We start from the raw sequence: 24064 nt of genomic DNA, 5'->3' as shown, positions 1-24064 counted from the left end.
ATTAATATCTTAATAGAAAGCATGTTCAATATTTCATCTTTTTGTGTTATTCATACTGCATACATACTTTACAGATTCTTAATTAGGTTATTGAGCATTTTATATACCTCAGCAGATCAATCTTAACAGCATATTTATTGAGTCTGTTATTGAGTTTTGCTCTTCTTACAACCTGAACAGCATTCTTGTTCAGGATGTCAATGAATGGCAGTATCATTTGCACTACCACCATTCTCTAAATAGTCTATTAGTCCTGTGCACATGTGTATTTTTGATCCAAACAAACTCCAAAGCTTTCTCCTCATCAACTGTAGGCAAAAGACACTGTATTGCCATATCATGTGGTCCAACATTAACTTGCAGAGCTCTTCCTGAAATACGGAACCTTTCATTCATGCTTATTTTCTTTTTCTGTTACAATAAATTAAATGGTTTTGTTTTTTTCAGTCCCGATTGCTACAGTACTTGTCATGCCAGGTGCCTACTCCAGCAGAAAGCGCCTGAAAAGCTCTCTAAAAAGCTGACTGTGTCACAAGGAAGGAAAATTCAAACAGGACCATGAACACTGGCCAAACCGCAGGCACTCTGGCTTGTGTTGCACAGATCTCAAGCCATAGGTATTCAGTCCTGAGTTATAGGAGGCAACCATGCATAACTGATTTAACAGGAAGGATTATATAAGAGGGCGGCATGGTAGCACAGTGGTTCACATTGCTGCCTCACAACACTGAAGCCTTCCTTGGGCTCAGCTCCCAGGGTGCTAATCTGTGTGGAATGTGTATGTTCTTCCTGAGTCTAGGCAGGTCTCCTCTGGTGCTCCGGATTTCCTCCCACAGCCCAAAGACATGCTGGTAGGTTAATTGGCTCCAGGGAAAATTGTCCCCGGTGTGAGAGTGTGTTTTTGTCTGCGTCTGTGTGTGTCCTTAGATGGGCTGCCATCCCATCCAGGGTGTATCCTGACTTACGCCCCTTGCTTGCCGGAATAGGCTCCAGCTCAACCCGTGACCCTGAAGTGGACAAAAAGTGGTCCGAAAATTGATGGATAATATCCAGAAAGCAAGGCAACTGAAAACACTCCAAAGCATAATTACCAAATTACAGATTCACACAGTTTACAGCTTTGTTTAGATAAACTCCACTAGCAAATATCGAAATTAATTTGGTACTGCACACACTTTTAAGGCTCTCTTTAGATAAAAATGCAACTCTGGAGACCCCAAGTTCATTATTCTCTCTCCTATTATTTTGAACACACACCTACACAACATAACAGGTGCAAAGCAATGGGTTTCAAATGCAGACATCAGTAGGAATTATCTGTTTTCTCACCTTACCATCTGCTTATACTGAGATGTAACACTTCAGGATAATGAGAAACAAAGACTAAGTGGATGCAAATGCTAACAGGATGCACAGGCAGGCTCTGAGTTATGTACTGAATGTGGGGTGGTGTGGATACAAAGAATATGCTGTCCTAAGAAGAGGAATGATCACAATCATCCAGCACAATCATTTAATATATTAATTGTAAGTGGCAGATACAATTAAAGCAATAGAAACTAAATGATCAAACACCCGGAATTATAATGGAAACATTCATTTCCAACCCAGGCAATATATAGGGTATTCTTTTAATGACATTTGGACCTGTGCCCTCTCTTTGTTGAAAGTCACTGCATTGCATGAGATCTGGATAGCAAATCACTGTGCTCTCTGGCCGACAATCTCTCTGGAAAACAATTTTATGACATTTTGTGTTCACAGCCCAGGTCGTATCTGTGAGATTCTGAGGACAGGACATCCCACGGGTCCTCCAGAGGTGAGGTGACACTGGGGTTAGGTGGCTTTACAGACAAAATTTCGAGGGTACCACTAAAAAAGCAAAAATAACAAGTGGACTCGGATCAACGAAGCGCATTAAAAAAATTATTAAATAAAATTGGAAACCACATTCTCTGCTCCTGTGCGACCACACTGAAACATTTTTGGTGCCTGGTGACAGGTTCCCACTTGGTCCAACCAAAGTTGTTCCACCTCCACAGTTTTCTCAGTCTGAAAAGAAATCTGCCAGAGTGTATTCTGATTTGTCAGCAGAAGCCTTCAATATTGCTTATGACAATGTGACAGCCCACTATCTGTTTCAGTCTTGGCTGCATAAAGCTCACTGTCCAGGATAAATGACTAGAGAAGAACCGGAATGAAAAGGTTGAATTCATCACATTCATTGAGGTTAAAACCTGTGTTTTGACTACATGTGTCCTGCAACTTAAAACCTTCCTTATAGCAAATTTTACTTTGTACTGATAGACATTGCAAACATAAATCATTCACTGGATAGGATAGCTGTGCTATGTAAATGTTTCCCTGGGACTTAAATGAGTGTGGAACTGCGTATAAATGATTTCTCAAGCAGTTCAATTATAATGTGACAGTTTGAAAACGACTCCACAAGTTCTTTTAAAGCAGGCTGTGCCACACTCCTCAAAGTAAAATGTGCTTATGACATGGCAGGCTAATTTTCCTGTGACTTCCCTTAACTAACACTGTGACAGTTTTCATAGGCTGATTGTCCTTCAACATGACTTTAATTAAACACGGCTGAAAAACACTTTCTAACAAGGAAAAAACACCCTACTGTTATAAAAAAAAAACTTACAACTGACAAAAATGGGAATGTTCAAGAGTTTTCAGAAACCTCCAGAAAGCTTAGATCTCACTTGCCTTTTGAATCAACTGCACCATTCTTTTTTCATCCACAGCAGCGCTACCACCTTTTGGAGCCTTGAAGATGAAAAGCGCTATGAAGCTATTACCAATTTTTAATGCGAAGCTTATTTAAATGAGCGTCTTTTCTTGCATGGTCAGACCTCAACAAGAGGAATGAAGCCTGAGTAATCAAGCACTTCAAATAAGTTTTTTGTTTGTTGGTTATTGTTGGGGTGGCACAGTGGCGCAGTGGTAAGTACTGCTGCCTCGCAGCACTGGGGCACTAGGCTCAATTCTGGATCTGGGGTGTTATCTGCGTGGGGACTGTATGATGCCCCTCGTTCTCGTGAATTTCCCCTGGGTGGTGTGGTTGCCTACCACAGTCCATAGACATACTGGTAGGTTAATTGACCTCAGGGAAAACCGGCCCTCTGTGAGTGTCTGTGTCTGTGTGTGCCCTGCGATGGACTGGCATCCTGTCCAGGGTGTATCCTGCTTTACAGCCATTGTTTGCCGGGCTCCCCTGTGACCCTGAATTGGAAGAAGCAGTTAAAAAACAATTGGAGACACTCCTACCTGCTCTTGGGCCCACTTCTGCCTCTCCTCCGGAGTTCTGGCTCGCACTTTGAAGCCCCTCTGGACGTCAGCGCTGTGCCTGGAGGCTGCCGGGATGTTCAGGGACTTGGGCCTTCCCTCGTGCCGGTTACCGGCGTACAGGACAGGATCCGCCTTGGCGGCAACGTCCTTGAAGTCCTTCGGCAGCGAGTCGTTCCCAGGTTCCTCCGGACTCTGGTCGGTGCCACTGCTCAAGCTGCCCATGCTCATGCTCATCTTGATCTCGGCCACGATCTGGTCAATGTCCTCTTCCTGGTCCTCTCCCGCTTCCCCATCAGCCTTCCGGGTCGAATAAGGGGAGATGCGGACGGAGTTCCCATTAGCTTCCTGGCTGTAATAGTCCTGAGGGAAGCCTTCCTCGTTGGGGCAGTACTCCTCGCTCTCTTCTCCTTCCTCTTCCACTTCCTCCTCCTCCTCTTCTCCTGGGAGAGGAGTCTGCAGAGAGGCTGCACGGTCATCCAAGACCTCCTCTGGGTTGTCCTCATAGGCCTGCGGGTCAGCGTCCTGGTCTAGGGACGGGCACTGCCCCTCGGACTCGGCCCACTCCTCCACGGCCTCCTGACACTCGTCAGTCTCTACGGAGGGCTCCTGGTGGGGGATGTAGTCTCCATCATTGCAGTCCATGCCCTCCAGGTAGCTGTCGTCTTCCGGACAGTACCGGATGTAGTAGGTCACCCCCTCGTCCTCCTCCGGCAGCCCCTCATCGTAGTCCTCCTCCTCAGAAGTGTTGTTGACGTAGTCGGAGCTGGAGTCCCCGTCAGCGCTGTGGTCCTGGCAGTCCTGGTCGGTATGGTCTGGGGTGGCAGGCCGGCTGTCCTTCAGGTCAGGGCTCTCGGGGTGGAACTGGCGCTGCGGCTGGTTCTCCAGGTCCTCTGGCTCAGGGTCCGACCGTCTCTCTCTCTGTGGGGCAGCCGGGAACGTGGCAGGGCAGGGCCGCACCCTGGGCTCCACCATGCTGCTGCTTGTCCCTTGCCTCTTCCTGTGCGCCATTGCTGGCAGGTTACATGCCATTCATCTCTCGACTATAACCTGGGACAAAAAGAGAGAGAGGTCGGTTTGTTTACCTAGAGTTACGTACTGACTTTCTGCGCTATGTTCTCCTGGGGAATTTCGAGGTATAATCCCTCCCACCCCCACCTTTCCAGCTGGTGGCACCAGGGACCCCAGGCTTGAAGCTTATGCACCTACCTGAGGTGTGGCTGTGCTGTGGAAAAAGAGCTTCACTGTCTACAGTTTTTCGGTGGAGAATTTTAATATTGCAGGGCCTGTGCATCAGTTATTGAGCTGAAAATGTGAGTCCCTCCCCACGTTTCTGTGTAATAAAAAGGCTACTGAAACCTGTGATTCAGCAGATGGGCAGGAAAAGTAAGCCTTGTGAAAAAGCAATGTCCTACTTTGCAGAGAATGAAGCTGAAAGTCCCTGCTCCTCGATACATATGAAAATGTATGCACCGATTTTGAACTAAATACAGTTCACCTTGTCTGTACCCCAGGAATAGGTAAATTTTCAATGATATTTTCAATAATTCCATCAGAGCAACTAAACAGAACTGCTTCTTATAGATTTAACCCACAAACTTTTGAGTGCGGGCTCAGGTTTACCAAAATGAATTAGTATTGAATTCTTGAAAAGCATTCACAGCAATTTTCTTCAGTTATTATGAATAAACCTTACAGTGTGAGAGTGTTTCTTTGAAAATTTCATAAATATTTTTCAGCATTTATTTAGATTATTTATTTATTTACCAAAATTTAAAAAATGTTGCAGTTTGCTCAAGCAATTATATGTCCATTAACATTTGGACCCATTGCCCTTAAGCCTTAAGCTTAAATTTAAGCTTCAGACTTAAATCTTAAAAGATTACAGACTTCACTATGATACTTTTGGGTTACTTGAGAATACGTATTTTCATTTATGTCTTGCAACACTTGCTCTCTGTATGCTCTTAGAAGTTTAATTTATTCCAACATCATGTGATCTCAAGTGGCACAAGAAATGTTTGAAATTAAAAATTACAGAGGCAATCAGACACTACTTAAATGATGCAGAACCAACTTTAAAACTTGACATAATTAAGTTTCATGTAAAAAATGAAGCCAAAACTGCAGAAAAGGGGCAAAATAATTTAAACTACATGTTCTGCAGATGATACTTTAAATAAAAGTAAAAGATAGTTAATAACAGACAGCCTTGTTTACCACGTGCCTTGACTTCATTCAGCACCTCTAATGAATGAATCATCTTCTACATAAAGTATACTGGTATGAAGCAAGCTATCATCAAATGAGGTGATAATAACATTTGCCAAAACAACATTCATCACACAATCAATAATTTAATTGAAATTTCCGGCAGTGAATTTCACGATCGCAGCGGGTCGCACAATGATTTACAACCAGTTTGTTCATGGGCAGCTAAATTCTACATTAATCATAATTCACCCATTAATCACAGGTGCTTATTGATCTCTATCAAACACGGAAGCTCAGTTGAGCCGAAGTAAAGTGCAACATTAAAGCCTTCAGTAGAATGATTGAGTTCAGGATCTGCAAAGGGAAAAAAAACAACAACGTTTCCTCAAATGTTTGACTCGAGTGATAAGAATACCAAGTTTCACAAATGGCTTTTACCACCAAGTACCTGTATATGGGCATCAGATTTTCAGGAACTCATTGCTGCCACTGTAAGGAAGATAATAAAATAGCAACATTCATTCACGTTCCTGTTCCATCCATCCATCCATACATCCATTTTCTATGAGCTTTATCCAATACTGAGTGATGGTCACATTCCTATTATTTATAACAGCGGTATTTACAGTATAGATAGATAGATACTTTATTGATCCCGTGAGGGAAATTGCAGTGCAACAGCAGCTTAACACACACAACACAGCCACAGTGTAACGAATTATATAATAATAGTACAATACATACAATACAATACAAGAGTTACAGTCCGGACACACAAGAGCAAACTAGAACAGAACAGTAAACAAAAATCGTATCACACATATGAATATAAATATAGATGTAGATATAGATATGGATGTAAATATAGATATAAATGTATTGCACAGGTTTATATAGTGCTTTTTATCACAAAGGATCTTATATGCTTTTTTTATCCACCACTGAAGTGCCAGCCCCCCGAGTGACAGATTCATGCTTTAGCAGCCTCAATATGCAGATCAGAAGGAGAAATGACAAACTACTCCACCAACTGAATTAACTGGGAGCTTCAGTTAAGCCATTTTGCACATGCCAGTAGAACATACCCAGATCACCAGGGTTAGTACCGCTAAATTTCTTCACTATGTTTTTCATCTCAGAAACATTTTGCATCCTGCCTTTATCATAATAATTGCGCCCTTGTCTCTGTAGAACCTTGAGATGCATGCGAGAGTAAAACTGTACTGCAATGCAAATCTGCAGGAAACACGATACCATTAGCTGTGTGCACTGCTGAGCAGCTCCTGCCACTTCTAGTCCTGTGGGACGACACCACACCTGTCAGGTAGCGTGGTGTCACCGTGGACAGGTAACAGGCTGACAGGATTGTACACATTACCCCGGTGTCTGTTGTGTGAATTCAGGCCCATCTGTGCCCTGGTTGCCTTTTATTTCTGCCTCATCACTCCCAGCAGTCTCCCTCCCTTCGCTGACAGCTCTGAAAACAGACTGATGTCTCCAGCAGGCACCAACTCCAATTACAAACTCTGAGCTCTGAGGCCCTGTTGTTGTTTTTATTTTTTTCTGAAGCAAATCATTACAAAGGCTAATTATCCCGACTACAGAAGGCACCCGATTAAGAATTATCTATTCCTTACGGGGAGGGTTACATTGTTCAGAAACCAAATCGCCTGCTGTTCCATTATAACACACGGGTGATAGCTGTGCTACCGTACCATACTTGGACTGTGGGCTCTACAGTACATTTGAATTCACTTCACAGGTAACATGAGGCAAACCATTCAACCCTCCAGCTCAACTGAGCTCAGGCGATTCAAATTAAAATTAGACTCAGTTGCACTGCACAGCTTCAGTTGTAGACAGTTGTGAATCTTCTGCTAACGGGAATCTTTGCACTACAAAACATTTTTCTAGCTTTTGTGGACTAAACTGTACCATAGGTTCCATTGAACATAAAGTTCAATCGATCTATGCTCGCACCCCGCTTCTGTTTTTTCCTCTTTCAACCAAAGCAAACAAAACTTCTTAGCTGCAAAGATCCTCCTTACAAACCATCAGAGCAGGCTTCTATCTTTTGTTATTTTCTCCTTCGCTGTTTATTGAATAACAACTTGGCTTTTGCTTTATAAAGCAAAATAAAGGAAAATGTAATGCCACTTATTTCCTTCAATTTCTATTGCATGTGCAATATGAACTTTAAAAGCCAAGAGCACAGCTTGACTAGGATAACCTTTGACCTCTCCTGTCCGAGCAGTCTCAAGACGAGCACTGTCAGGATGCACAGGGGAGCCACTCGGAACATGGCCCAGGCCACTCTCTGTCCAGCGCCAACAGCACAGGCGACAGGGGGTTAAAGGTCACCAAAGGCATCCACTCACCCCAGCCCAGAAGACAGCTGACGCCTGCAGTGCACGTTTAGATCTTGTGCGCCGCTTCAGCAGAACTCATTATTACTACAGTGTAACCATCACTTCTCCTGCTCTGGGAAAAGCACAACGCCATGCTTGTCATCACCGCATGGCTTCAGCACTAAAAAAACAAAATGTACATGGCCGCACCCAGGCACCATTTTCAAATTATTCATGCAAATAATATTAGAATGTCAGATCATAGAATAATAATAGAAAGTCAGATCGTTTTAAACACTCAACAGGGCCCACCTTCTAATGAGCTGAACACACAACCTGATGGGTCCTGATATCATGGAACAAATCTAATGTGAGGATTTATTGACAGCTACTTGTGAAAACGCATCCCTGCTCCTTCTGGCTGCTTATGTGCAGGTGCTACAGCCAAGCTGGGCAAATAACAGCATAGCATCCTGTGTCAAGCTAACAGGTTTATTGCCCTTCTAGGCCTTGTCCATGTGTTCCAGGGGGCCCCTTGATGATGAAGTGCTTGATCATCCTCCCTGTGCAGGAATGTCAGGTTTGCTCATCACAATTTAGATCTCATTCAAAGCAAAGGCTAGAAAATGTGTCAAACAATCCCCTTCTGTGCTTTTAATCTTCACATGTACTGTAGGTAAAGCCAACAATCGATCCGAGTCTGCCATGTAGTTAACATGGGATGACAAAATACAAATGTCAGAATCAAGCCAGACACAGGAATAATTACCACAGCAGCCTGTACTCCACACACCTTACGGACAGTCCTTCTGTCACAGTTTAAATGCAAGCATTTCGATGGGTTGGTGCTTTAATACATATTTGTATTGCTCTAGTAAGGAAAAAGAGGAAAAGAAAGGGAAAGGAAAGAGAAATGCACCAGCAGTCTGCATGAGCATGTTCTTCCACAATGGTTTATCAGCTGTAAACAGTAAAGGTTCCAAGAGGTGTTGGCAATGATTTTTTTTTTGCTTGCAGAGCAATCCCTGGCAGGCTGATTCAGTATATGAAAACCCTGAAGTACAGTCCTGAGGAAGAGTGAGTTTTCTGAGACAGTCACTGCAAAGACAACTGATAGACTGATCATGTCTGCCGACTGCCACACAGAGCTCCTCAAATGACCTTATAAGAACTGTCCCATGCGGGGACAGACAATCAAATCCTACCCGTAAGAGTGCTATAGATATAGCTGCGCAATTAAGCAATTAAAAAGTGTACCCCTTACAGAGAATACAATTACTATTAAATTCCAATGGAATGCAGGAGGAGCAGCTCTTGGATCCTGGGTTGGATTCCAGCTTGGAGTCCCTTCTGTGTGGAGTTTGCACACTCACTTTGTTTTCTTTTGTGGGATTTTGCCAAAGTCTTACCCCCACCTCCCAAAGATCTGCTGGCTAGGTTAGGTCATGCAGTGTCTCTAAATTTGGCTGCATGCATGTGTGTGTGTGTTCCCTGCAAAGGGCTGGCAAGAGTGCAGTACAGCCTCATGCCCTGTTGCTGCTAGGAAGGGCTCCAGGTTTCTGAGGCCCTCACTAGCAATAATCTGTTGTTATCTACTGACTGATTCTGGATGGAGTGCAGTGTTCTGAATTCTGAGCCAGGAACGTCCCTGAAGGGGGCCTTCATTCAGATCGATACTGTTACAGTTTTATTAAAAGCTGTATTTGTTCTGGATTCTGGTTACACTAGGCAAGAGGATGAAGCTGTGGTCACATTGCCATCACATTGTTTTCATAGCAGTCTAACAAACAAGTGTTTTCCAATTGCTATCCTCTTCTCCAGTTGCCTGTATTTACATTCTATCATGAAGTCTTCAAAATATTGTTTATCCTGGCTGAATTATGGAACTAACAATGATACTTTGACTGAATCAAAACAGTATTGATCCTCACTAGCTCTGAGCAGCATGAAGCATGACTGGACATAATTCCACATATTCCATGTAAGATACTGTACTTAGTTAAAGATGTTTGGCTCTCAACTCCAAGATCTGTTCAGTAATCCCACAAAAAAATCAAGCAACAAAATCTACCAATGGAAACAGATAACAACACTTTTTTTTGGCACAGTGCTCCTTTAAGCACCAGCCAGAACTGAAAATCCTGCTGAACTCCAACCTTCTGCAGCTCTGCCAGACCCAGCAAGAGTCCCCTCTAGTCTAAGGAGGCTGTCAGACACGCAATGATATCTCAATGTCATCCCAAGAGGAAGACAGCAACCAGAGCTCACAGCAGTATTTCATACCCTGCCACAAAAAGACAGTCACTGAAAGACTGAAGGGCAGTTAATTCAAACGTTACAGTAAAACACAATATCAAGGAAAACACTAGTGACACTTCTTACCGTTTCTATAACTGAAACGCTGTAATGAATTATTTAAAGGATTTCGTAGAGACAGGACTGGTGATATATTAAGGGACAAAAATCCTCCCATAAATACTGGAAGTTGTGATCTTTAAATAACGTTCTTAGAAACCATGAGGTGAGGCATATATTAAGGATGATGGACATTGGTTCAAGACTGAAAAACAAAGGAAATTATCTTTGTTAAATATAAAATATTCCAATTATTTGTCAGGGGTCTATTAATTAATTGAGTAAGAACTTTAATACTAGTTTAAAATACGAGAGTTTTCCAATACAACCTCATAGAAACAAGGAATGTTTCCTGTAACAAAGGCAGAAGAATGAATTTATAAGAACTAAAAAATATTTTCTTTTTAATATCTTTTACTGTATATGCTAACACTCTATAATGTTAAACCCACATTATTGGCAACAAGAAAACATGACACCCCAACTGCATAGGAACAGGTTGCTTGACATCGTAATTTACAGAACTCGATTTTCTACTCAAAGCATCACCAGAACCTCTACATGTTTCTTTCCGCCTTCCGAGAAAATACTGTATCAGAGGAAGTTTTCAAATTAAAAAAAAAGTTTTTAGGGGTTCATAAGTTTTTTTGAAAGACAAACCGTTTGTGTGTAATTGACTGAGATGTTCTGGAAGAATACACTCTCCTGCCCCGTGCCCTTTGATCATTACAATTACAACATGGCATAGATCACATTACCGTTTTAAAGAATGAGAGCAATGCAGACTCACAGAATTCTTTAGCTAGGCTAATGCTACAGATATGCTACATATTCTTACCTAGCCAACATTGTTTTTGTTGTAGATTGCATCAAGAAAAACATTTGGAATAAATCTTTCATGTACTGTATGTCTCTGGAGAGAAAGCTTTTTGTGGGTTTTCTCTCTCTCTACATGTTCACCTCTGCCTTTTCTATCTGTGACTGACAATGTGCCGCATACAGGAAGGGAAGACTGCATGTAGTTGAGCAACAGCTGGGTCCAAATCCTTAATATCGTTGAAATATTGTATTTGTTTGCACTGCGTCTGGGTCCGCATGCCCCACAAAGAATAACTCACAACCTCAGACAAGATAAGATCTAACTGTTCAAATACTGATAGAATGAAAATACATCTGTCATGTATGATTTATACCTGGTTGCAGAAATACTGCGCATACACTGACAAAAGAAATTGACACAAGATCTAGAGAGAAGAATAAACTTTTGTACAGTTTGCTCTGGATCCACCTTGCTGTTGATGCTTTCAAATCACCAAAGCAATTCTTCAAGACTTGTAAACAAGAGGAAATACATGTTAAGAGTGGTGCACGATTTCAATTTAAAATATAAAGCATCGATAAAATGAACGTTAGGTTTAATACTCTTCCATTTATCAACTTGATCTAGGACAGTGCTCCTGCAAGGCTCGATCGCACTGTTCTTTTGCATCCAATCAGTGCTTGGATGCAACAACCTTTGACCTCTCCTGTCTGAGCAGTCTCAAGACGAGCACTGTCAGGATGCACAGGGGAGCCACTCGGAACATGGCCCAGGCCACTCTCTGTCCAGCGCCAACAGCACAGGCGACAGGGGATTAAAGGTCACCAAAGGCAACCACTCACCCCAGCCCAGAAGACAGCACGAATAAACACATGTACAATTTCTTTTATTGAAGCATTTCTGAAGACAAATACAAAAGACAAATGTGAGCTAGACTCTCCTAGGCATTCAGGTTTCACCCCATGAATTAATGGATTAAAAAAATAATGAGCCATTCTTTGGCCTCTATAAAATACCTTCATTTTGAAATACTGCAGTATGACAGCACAGTCTTAATTAACATTTAACTAGAATTTCAGATGCTGTCACAGGTTCTTGTGTGTGTTGTGCTACAATGAAAATGGAAAAACTCAGTTTCAGTTAACTGTAGTATATTTGTAGCATAGATACAGTGCATTGATAAAAGTATTTAGCAAGATAAGTAATTAAAGCTACAAGTCTTTTTGAGGATGTTTCTACTAACTTTGAACACCATCTTGGTGCTCATTTCACATCACAAATTTACTCAATGGAGCTGCTTTGGGATTGCTTATGGACAGTGGTTTTCAAGTCTTCCCACACATTCTCAATAGGACATTGACTTGACAACTCAAGTACATTCACCTTATTGTTAGTGATCCACTCCATTATAGCTTTGGTCTTGTGCTTGCAGAAAAACATTGGACTGTCCTGCTGAAAGGTCAGTTTGCGGTCCAATTTTAAGTCTCCAGCAGACTGCAATAGGTTTTCCTCCAGTATTTACCTGTACTTTGTTCTATTTTTCTTAAGTCCTGACAAACTCTCTCCAGACCAGGAGAAGCTTGCAATAGCATATTAAGAAGGGATGAATATTTATAACTTCCTGACTTTTTGTGTTTCGCTTTTTTGTGTATTGTGGAGTAGATTGTGTATATAGCACACATCAATTGCTATCTCAAAGCATCAACTCTACAGGTTTTAAAGACCTACTGTATACAAGAAGACAATTTGTGGCTTTGCACCATTTACTTTCTGTACTGGTCGAGATCTATACTTTAATTGATAGATCAATGATATTTGATTTGACTGATGATTGATATTGAGTCGGAGTCCTCTTCCCTGAAGAAGCAACATATCCAATCAATCACCATTAAATTTCTCCTGAACTACTGAACACATTTCCCATTCGCCATCCCTTTACCTACAGTAAATGGCTGTGTCATGCAGTCAATTTGTGAAAAACACCTCATTGCATGCAAATCTAGACAGGGCAGCGGGGCTCCAAGGCGCCCGTTTTTAATTAGAACTCAAGAGGCATCTTCTAAGTGGTGATAACATCAGTGCAGAGTAAGATACTCTGAGAGAGGGTAACCTGATTCAGAGAGGTGCAAGTTTAATCACCCAAGATACACAGCATATCTGCAGCTGCACCTAGGGCTACAAGATGACTAGTTGACTGGCTTGTTTACGGAGATCTCTCACAACACATATTTGCAGATCTCTGCTAATGAAATGCAGGGCAAAGAACATCAGCACAGTAGTATACAAACTGCTTTTTCCTGGATAAGCTGCCTGGGAATTAGGGACTGCACTTCTTTTTTACTTTCCATTTTGATGACATCTTTGTTCCTCATTTGGAACAAATACTTCTCCATTCCTCCTCTGTGATCTGTTTATTGTCACACATTGCAATTATACATTATTATACATTGGTTGCCAATCCATATGGAGAAAACTGGCATTTTGTGCCACTTCAGTCATTAACGCTTACTTTGTCATCATAAAGTGCAATCCTCTTGTCTCCTGCCTTTTGCTCATAAGAACCCCGCATTTGAATTCAATTATCACAGCGACCTCCCCTGTCTGCCACAAATGCTGTGAATTTCAGGCTCTTATGAGAGTCTGTTGCTCCTTTCTTAACAGCTACAATTAGAAGACGACGAGGTATCTGGGACAAAGTGACACTCTGATGAATGCATCACTAACAATTGAATACAAACATCCAAAAAATAACATGATAAGCTTCATTACGTTTACCCTCAAGATTTTTTAAAAGATGACTTTGTTGGGAACTTCACTGTATATAATGGAAGTAATTTCAAACACAGCTGGTTCTGATTTCTTCTAGGAGAAACGATTTTTGCCAAGAGTGTACAACCTCAAATTATCACTGTCTTTGGGGACTGACAAATGCTTATTTACATACTGTATCTACCACTGGCTATTAAATAAACACATTTTTGCTCTAAGCAGGAAGAAAATACTGCCATTTAGCTTTGCAGCATCAATAGCATCAACAGTCACATTCATCTACTTGGTCCTCACTGATTTTACAGAACCAGGAATGCTAATGGAAGTGCCTGGATTGTAAATGATGATCCAGGATATCAAGCCAAACATAAACAACCCTGGTGTATTGTACAACACTCGTCACGCTATGCTGTAGATGACTGAAGCCACTGAGCTGTGTCTCAGCTATATTTATGAAACAATATTAATAATCATAGCATACATTCAACACCATTTGCTTTCAAAGCACCAAAAGGAAGGAGAGAATATGTGCAGAGGATAGCTGTGTATTGTTTTCAAAGAGTAGAACGTTGTGTGCTCTTCGGCTACCCCTCTGAAAAAATCTGCAGTGCCATTTTTGCCATTAAGGCTCAGCAAATAGTCCAGTGTCACACCCAGTAAAGCAATTTCCATCATGTATTTGGCTTTCTAATCAATCCAAAAAATCTTTATATGCATTAGAACATGAAAGAATAAATGGCAAAATACCCTATTATTTTTGTTTTTCTGAACCTATTTTTGTTATTATTTACATACTGAACGTGTCAAGCAAGAAAGATTCAAAAGCTCACTGCTCCAATCTCCCTGGCGTTTTAATGAAGATGAAAAAAATCGCACACAACGTGAAACCTCTTCTCTTTCCAGACATAGTAGACATTTGATGCACCGGTTGCAGAAGTAGCTTTACCCATAACAGAGAGATTACCCTGACTGAATTCATCACCTAATGCTATTATCATCAGCAGCCACTCGCATTAAAAAACCTAAACCTACACAAAGAACACATCTTAAACAAAACCAACATGAAGAGCCAAAGCATGCATTTTAAAACCCAATTCAGGTGTTTTTATGCACTGACTTTTTGATCTGAGTAGATTTCCATATATAGTAACTTCAACAGTGAAAGGGTTGTGCTTTCTTCCAGCTCTGAGCTGTTAATACAGCTAAAGCCCCACAGTCTTTCTGGGAGTAGAGCATCTGCCCACCTCTCACCTTCTTTTGAATCCGTTCCCAGAGAACATAATAAAGTGCAAACTGCCAAATAAGTCTTTAATTACTTCCTTTATCCACCCTGCCTAAATAATTACATACATGGAATTAAAGTTGTGAAATTGAATAAACTGGAAAAAGTACAGTATGTTTTTCTATTCTTGCCTTCTTTTTGAAGAGTTCCTAGTCACCAAGCTAGTGAATGCACACCAAGCATTTATAGGCTGTTTCACTGCAGCATCCACACAAATAACTCATAAAAGAAAAGGTTGATAATGGACATAAGTCATATACTGTGCCAGTTATGTAACAGCTAAAATATGTATAAATACTAAAAGACACCTAAACCATGAATATTTAAATGCATACGAGATTTCTAATTCTGCACGTGTCCCATGTTGCGTCACAGGCTCGCCTCTCGGACATGCTAAAGCCAAGCTGTCTCTCCAAAATACAGCACATCACTTGTTTGCCCCTTGATAAAAAAGGTTTTTTGCTGTTGGCTCCTAAGTCATTTCATTTCTGTTGTCATTGCCTTAATTTATTTTAATTTATCATCTACAGCAACACTACAAAAGCAATACCTGTTTTTGGAATTTTGTAAATCAAAATTTGGCAGAGCCCTCTGTTCCATATCATAGCTAAAAAAACTGGTGTGGGAATTTTAACTTCCTGTGTCTCCCAGCAAACAACGAGTTTCCGAACGTAGGAATGGTGTCAAATGAGAGGAGGCTGTTTCCTGGGAGAAGCCAGATTTAAGGACATTTTGAACATTTGGAAAAACATCTCTGTTCCTTTAGCCATCAACAACATACAGCAGATGTACAAGAGACCCTAGACCTTGAAACTTTTTTGTGCAAACAAGAAGTCCCTTTCATCATCAATAAACTCCACTACATCGATACAAATACCATTCCTACTACCAAAGACAATAACAAAGACAACAAGGTGTGTGTTCATAGGACCTAAATGGGAAAAGTGCAATGTGATACACTATTGACATGGTTGGCTTACTGTATATGCATGTGTAGATACATTTTTAGAAATATGTAAACACAGAGAGAATTTTTGAAAAGGGAATTTTATTTTAATTGGTAGTGAAAAATAGCACTGGAGATAAAAAAAAAACAAATCATGTCTGCTTTGCCTGGTGAGCCACAGCACAGCCTGAAATTGCCATCGTCAGGCCCTGCTGTGAGGAGCTGGCAGCAGGGCCAAGTTCCTTCAGGCAGGGAGACTGGATCTGGCCAGCCCACACTGTGGCTGAGCCTCCTTCAGAGGAGAGCAACCAGAGCACAGTGACACCTCAGGCTTCTGAACGACAGAAACAACACGTGAAGAACAATGGAAAATCCTGCACAGCAAGGTCAAACTGAGCCTTCTCATGCTTTAAAAGGATGAGGCAGACAGAGGAACTGTGAAACAAGCCTCCAATCTAGCGCATCAGCTAAGCTTACAATAACACTTCCCCAGGGATGAATAAAACACAGCTGCTAATCTGAATTTCCCGGTCATTTGGAAGGAGCGAGCCTGCAAATTAATCTCAGACAGGGCAACAGCGGTGTCATCTCATTTAATAACTACTCGCTTCTACACACCAGGCATTCAATCAGGGGCCCTACGCAGCTGTACAGAGGTTGCCAGAAACAGAGACACAGGTCCAGCAGTGAGCAAAATCAATACTCTCCCACTGCGGGACTGATGTCTTCGGGTTTTACTTCCCATACTGTATATAATTAACAGTAGCATGACTTATAATAATGACAGTCTCCATTTTAAAGAAGCCTTTAAAGCTGTGGGCTCTTTGAGAGACGTTATACATGTAAAGAGCTTCTCTAGCTCAGAGGTGTCAGACTCAATCCCTGGAAGGCCCAGTGTCTTCTTTTAGTCCTTGTTCCAGCTGAGCTCTTAGTGAAATAGCTGGTCCAATGATTTAATTAAGGGCAGAACTGCTAACACTGCTGACCAGGCTTGAAGGTGCTTTCACAAATAACAGTATTTTCAATACAAATACTATTCTAACTATGTGTCAGTAATCAAGACCTTGAGAAAAAATCAATTTTAGGTCTAATGAAATAATTAAGTTACTTGTATCATTGACTGCTCCGATTGGGCCAAATACCGGATGACACCAGGTCCTGTAGGAATTGAGCCTGACATCAGAAATGGTTAAAAATCTCCTCTATAGAGGAGTAGGTTGTCAAATGTTCTTTTTAAATATACACAGACCTACCGCTGAGGCAGTTTGTAAAGTATTTTGGAAAATAACTACAGTACTTTTTAGTAGTTTTTGGTTGACCTCACAATGACAAATTCATCCCGTTAGCCGTGCCAAGCAGAAAAATTAAATTGAAGTCCCCGTGTGTAATGTTTTTAAGGTAGGAGCCTCTGTCATTAAAATTCCATGTGTGTCCTTCACACAAAGCTGGGCTGGTGGTGGGAGGTTACAGAGTCGACAGGGTAGCTCAGCAGAGGTCCATTAGCCCGCCTCTTCTGTGCTCCTCTGGGCTCTCTCTTCAGGTTTCCCTGGCAACATTTCATTGTGATGGCAAGGCCTGCTGCAGCACCGACTAGAGAATCACCTGGCTCTGCACTCAAACACCTTTCATCACCTTTCACTACTTTCTGCACTTAAGAAAAATGGGGTGGGAGGGTAGATGATGAAATTTGCATGGAAAAAGAGTCCTCTACTTAAGGAAATGTGCCACCTCATTAACATTTTTGGGACAAACCAAAAAAGAAAAAATGGAATATCTGGTAGGGAATTGTTGTCAACCTATTTGCCGGACTACAAAGGGAAATTAATTTTAAAAAGCAAGCTTCTGCAATCCAATTAGGGAAAGGTGGTCTTGGAACCACCTTCAGAGTAATATCCTCTCACACAACAATGGCACTTCAACAATGTTATCAACTCAACACAACAACACAACAGACAACATTTACAGAACTGGTACCTCCCACAGGTTTATGCCAAATGGAAAAGTATTTCCGAATATTAGCTGTGCACATAACACATCACATGTATTTTTTAACTGCTTTTTTCCAATTCAGGGTCACGGGGGAGCTGGAGCCTATCCTGGCATGCAATGGGCATAAGGCAGGGTACACCCTGGACAGGACACCAGTCTGCCACTGACTGACTGACTGGAGGGCAGACAAACACACACACACGCACAACAGGGCAGAAATTGCAAATCAGAAAGCTGAGACCCAGAAGGCTTCTGTAAAGTGCAGATGAGCAGTGATAGGGGGCATATGCACCTGAAACTTTGATGAGTCATGGTTTAAGCTCAGGCCATACGGTAGTGCAATTGAAGAACACACTCCTCTGCTTTGCTTTCTTTTTTCTAAGATGCATGCTGACTCAGCACGGTCTCAGATCCCAGTAACGGACAAGCAACATCTCAAAAGAAAAAAGTCCAGAAGACATCAAAATACAGTATGTCTTGGTATGTTACAGAGAGTGAATACCGCATTTCAGCTTAGCACTGCTTACCAGAATAACACGTAGAAGGGCAATGATGGAGTGGGCAAAATTTGGCACATGCCTAACAAGGCACACTGAATGTATAAAGTTCTGTGGAGCTTTTACATAGACCTTAGAAGGTCATGTTCAATCATCTGGAATCATCTTGCAGTCCTGGTGTGGTTCCTGGGCTGGTAGATTTGATTTTTAAGCTTAACCAGGCAATGGGAACACATTGGAGGGAGGCACTAACCATTGCAATGTTGAAGATTTTTAGGAAGTGACCCTGATTATACCATTATTTAGGTAGACAGAACCAGTGACAAAGAATTCCCAAAGAGTACATCAAGTCATACTCACAGAAGAATACAAGAAGGCTAAAATACTGTAAGTGCAAAGAGCTCTGACAGGACTAGTGAAATGCACAATGAGACTGGAAGCACCCAGTGATTTGCAAGGGAAAAACCGCTAATGTTAATAAGTGTTCGGACAGCTAGTGAACCAGGAGACTCTGACAGTGTCGCAATCGGATAAGCTCTGATTTTTGCCATCGGCTCACAGAGAGATGTTGTGATTCCTGCACTGGCTCTGCGAGAGAACTATGAAGCTGGGTGTTTTGGACTGAAAACTCCATATTAGTAATATTACACCTGTTCGTGCAAACAAAGCAGTAATCTAACTCGTTCGGGAGATTTAAAGTGTCACATATGATTAAGATGTGACTGCCTTGCAAATGTGTGACATCATTATCATATTTCATGCCTGGGAACGATTTCTTAAACTGTTAACACCTTATCTCTGCACAATTGCTGCAGAGTAACCATTTTGATTAATATCAGGTAGCTCTCCTGGATGACATACTGTACTTGATGAAACACTTCAAGCATATCCAGTGCTTAGTAAGGCTACCTTATTCATTTATTTATAAGCTGTCTATGAAATAGAAGATTTTTAAAATGCTGAATGCGCATTAAGCATGCTAGGGCAGACGATTTAAAACAACCAGAGACTATTGGTGATATTACCATTCTAACGACTACTGCAAAGGCAAAGAGGTGTTTCTTGGCACTGAAGCAAAGCAACACAAAAGGGGAATGGCTAAATATTTTGACCACATTACCAACCCAAAAAAGACATGATGGCTGGCACCTTGACTTCAACAACAAATTCAGCCTCCAAACAAAGTAACAAGGTTATCTGCCTTCAATAAGAAAAATCTGCCTTCAGTAAGATATCACACAGCAAACTGACTTTATCATTTCCAGCCAGAAATGGATCCAACAGATTCAGTGCTTCAACCACTAAGCTTGACCCTGGTCCCCCCCATCACCTTAACTTGGATCGTAGGTGTGAAGAACCAAGACATTTGGCCCCCAGCCGCCACTGAAGACCTCCTTTGACAAAACTATTGACTTTATTATATAGTGCTTGCCTTTCAGGTAAAAATAATCTTGAACGTCCATCAAGGCAGCAGCTCTGACATTTGGCTTACAGGTATAAAACAGGAAACAAGATAATCTGACTTTTATATAGACTGTTTGATGATGAAGACTATAGTGAACAACATATAGAAAATGGGATCTCCAAAAATGTAAGAAAAGACAGCTACCCGCAGACAGAAATTTGGTTCATCACGATCTTACAGTGCATCTCCATAGTGCACGAATGCATTAAGGGTGACCCAGGTCAAGAGTTCATCCAGCTCAAAACAAAGCCCGCTGTCCGCTCGTTTTTGTGCTTTCCTTCACACGTCAGGATGCAAGGCTAACACTTCCTGACTTCATCCTCGCATGAAATAAAAAACAAATTAAGTGGCAGATTCCTCTACAATCTCCCCCACAACACCGAAGCCTTTGACCACAGACAGGCTTGCACCAGGGTGTCGGGGCTTGTTTTTTGTAGCTAGGCCCATGCATCTGGGGAGCCGTGCTTTCCCACACACGTCCCCGAGCCTGGCAGACGGCTGCTTTCTTGAGTACTGAGCTAGCTGGGGAGCTCGCCTCCCTCCAGCGCTGCTGGAAGCTGGCTGCCTTCCCACTGCCAGCCCTGGAACCTGGGAGACGCTGCGCTGAAGCCTGCAGAACCCCTTCCACTGGACCAAGGGGTCAGTGCTGTAGAAAAACACAATTTTAAAAGACACAAAAGAAAAATCGCTCTCCTCCCAAACAGAATGCGACTGGAAACTTCAGACGTTATAAATCACAGAGTACCGCGGTTTGGCCTTAATATAGTTCAGATAATACACTTGCACCTGTTCAGGCTACTAAATAATTCACCATCACAGCATGTCTCCTCACACACAGCCCTTTCCACAGAACAGACATTTCGAGAGAGCTGCACTTCATTCAGCTCTTGGCTCCGTGTCATTCATACTCGGCCATCTGCTACTATAGTTACAGAGCTGTTCTTCCAATAATGTATTGGACCTTCTCCTTAGCCATCAGCTTCTGAGATGAAACAAGCTCCTCTTTGCTGTATTTTCACATGAAGCACAAAATGAAGAAAGAGATCTTTACTGTGGCGGAAGAAAAAGTGCTTCAATTACTTCCTTTGGTCGGGGAAACGTTTCCACATTTGCTTAACAAAGACGACAGACGGTCTAAACAGTATTTCCAATGGACTGAATTTGATCTGGATTACATAGAACACTGCAAGGCAGACAGATTTACATTTAATAAATAAGTACAAGTAATAAAGCAGATTCTTTTTACAGACAATTGCAGACTCATATGCCACCACAAAAATTCCTTCTGCATGACAGGGTCCACTGAGCCTCGGTCCTAGCCTGTCAATCATCTGTATTGAAAAATAAATTAAAATCTGCCACCTTGCAAACATCAATTTGTTATTTCTCTATGCATCATCTCAAGCTTTTAAATATTTCAGGCAGTTTTTATGTTTTCAATTTACCACACTGGCAATAATGCAGCTAACACAGAGGAATGTATTAGGCCATCCCAAAAAAACACCTTCTCAGTACCACGGGCTAAGGTTTACTAGCATATCGGGTTTTCATCTGAGCGCTTGGCAGAGAAACTGAGCAGAGACAGTACCTGCACTAAAGACCATTCTTATCTAGTCTTATCAGCAAAGGCCAACACAACTTAAAAATCAACCATTTCCTAAATTGCATGTTTTTACTTTCTTCCTGTTCATAAGTTTATAACATTACATTCTGCTCAGAAAATACTTGGCTTTGCAGGTATTCAATATGCAAAACGTGGGAAGAGATTCGGTGCTGTATGAAGCTTTGTAATGTATTACCAAGCATTTTAAATTAACATTTGGAAACAAATGAAACTCTGCCAATAGAGATAAGCAATGTATGATACTAATGGTTAAAATAGAATGTGAACTTTGAAAATTTGCCCAATTAGCATTTTATTTTTGAATAGATTTTTCATACATTATACATATAAACTGATGATAATTAAAGGAAAAATGACATTAGCATTCCACCCCTAAGTCTCCAACAGCTGAACTGTCCTGAACTGCTGCTTGGTTTAATTAATCTTAATTGGATGGCAGCACTAACCTCCAAGTGACTTTGCCTTCCTGCAGGCTTCTACTCAAGGTCTCACAACAGAAGTGTGGCTTTAATTAATTTACTGTTTGCGACTGGATCTCTCAGAGATTTGTTAAGTTTCTTTTCATGATCAAGTCCTTCCCTCTAACTGACTGAGTAGCTTCTCTGCTCCCAGCCTACAAACCTGGGGATCCGGCCTGGCCCACTAGGACCAATACGTCTGAAGGTTTTCCAGGTCTTTTCAAACCAACAGTTTAAAAGAGTCAAAAAGTCACAACAGTGTCAGTTCCTCACTATAGATTCCTGAAACAAGGAGAAGATGCTTGTTGTATATACATATTTAATATACATACTGTATAGTACTATTAAAATGGTTGAAGATTGAAAACCTTCTCTTCAACTTAGGTAAGGAAAACTACAACAAAGTATCTCCACATACAGTAGACGATTTGCACATTTATGAACACATTTTTTGTCACACTCATTCAAGGCCCACACTCATTCAAGGCCCCTCAGGACTATTCCGGATCACCCAGACAGCATCTTGTACCTCCAGCAACCTTATTTACTGTAACTCTTGCAGTAAATGCCCAGCCATCTACATTGGAGAAACAGGAAAGAAACTCGGAGACCGCTTCAGAGAACACGTCAGGGCTGTGAAGATTAAAGATCTCTCCAAGCCCATTGTTTCTCCTTTCACCTCTGACGGCCACGACCACTCTAATCTCTCCGTCTGTGTTCTCAAAGACGGTTTTCTGAACTCATTCATCAGAAAGACCACCAAAATCAAAATTATTCTGCAGCTAGGATCACACATTCTCCCTTCTCTTAACGACAGACTACTGTTCTTATAAATTTTCTCCATTCATTGGAAGTTTCATTTCACACCTCTCTGCACCCATTCTGACTTCACACCTCTTGATTGGCCTCTCTTTCTGTCCCCTGCTCCCGCCTCTCACTCCTCCTCCCTCCCAACCTTTGTTCTCCCGCTACTTTACCTTTGCCTACTGCCCTGTCTCTCTCACACCTGAAGAAGGCTCCACGGCTGAAACGTAGTGTTCTCTTTCTTCTTTTTTTCAGCAGGGAATAAACCTATTACTTGCTCCTTTGCAGCCTACGCATGCTGACGCAGCTACCCACCTGAACAATTTTTGTCATGTGGTTGACGAGCTTTACAGGCAGAAACAGATAAATGTAAAGGCAAAGTCAGATCAGTCCCACAAACAACCTTCATTTCTACTGCAGCTTCAGTATTAAAACAAAACCAGGGTAAACTGAACAACAGAAAATCAAGCAGAAAAAGAAGCAAAGACTCTCAGTTACTCCAAAGACATCTTCAGTACAGGTCTTTTCATGCAAGCAAGCCACCCCCCTGCCTTGCTGGTACAGACAGCGGGATTCTGTTGAGCTGGTTTGTAACCCCAGGACAACAGTTCACCCCCAGTCCCTACAGATGCAAAGACACTACGAATCCTACCGAAAGCCTAGAGCTCACTAATGCCGCAAACAATACTGAACACGCGCTTCTGGTCACCTACAGCAGTCACAGCCAGTCCCAGGGAAGAGTCCATGCATGATTCATTTCCAGCTGCTCTATGAGCAGCAGCAGCCCTGGAGGGCTTTATATAATTTATCTGAAGGCCGCAGAAAAGGACCCGTAGCATTCGATTGTTGTAACAGCCTTGTAAAAATGAAGGCTGCCAGGCATGGGAGTTTTGAGGTTAACAGCCTTCTACGATTTTGTTTGAGGATGAAAAAGTACAACTCCGAGCCAGCGCACACCATGGACCTGGATTCATTCCAGCAACAGGCAGTGATTCTAGGAGGCTGAAGTGGAGCTGCTGATGCCTTGCCAGGTTTCAGACTGACAAACAACACATGTCGTCTTTCATGCACCAGTGCACCCTGGGGGTTGCGGCGTGGTGGCGTGCAGGCGGGGAATAGTACCCAGGGAAAGGCATGCACACGGCCGGAGGGTGTGACCGGGTTTTCGTGTTCCGCTTCTTGCTTACTACAGA

General features: G+C 41.9%; 1 protein-coding gene across 5 annotated transcripts in view; it reads right to left on the bottom strand.

Annotated features, from left to right (window-relative positions):
• The window catches only part of apba2b (amyloid beta (A4) precursor protein-binding, family A, member 2b), an 88430-nt gene that overhangs the window by 31401 nt on the left and 32965 nt on the right, over positions 1 to 24064 (bottom strand). For all 5 annotated transcript variants that reach the window (XM_069190540.1, XM_069190543.1, XM_069190541.1 and 2 more), the window contains one exon: positions 3283 to 4350. In XM_069190540.1, coding sequence (XP_069046641.1) covers positions 3283 to 4332 — 1050 coding nt within the window. In that variant the 5' untranslated portion in view covers positions 4333 to 4350. The remainder of the gene's footprint in view (positions 1 to 3282; positions 4351 to 24064) is intronic.

This window comes from Lepisosteus oculatus, chromosome 5, assembly GCF_040954835.1.
Source record: "Lepisosteus oculatus isolate fLepOcu1 chromosome 5, fLepOcu1.hap2, whole genome shotgun sequence".
Taxonomy (NCBI): domain Eukaryota; kingdom Metazoa; phylum Chordata; class Actinopteri; order Semionotiformes; family Lepisosteidae; genus Lepisosteus; species Lepisosteus oculatus.
This window is presented reverse-complemented; position numbering and strand designations above follow the sequence as displayed.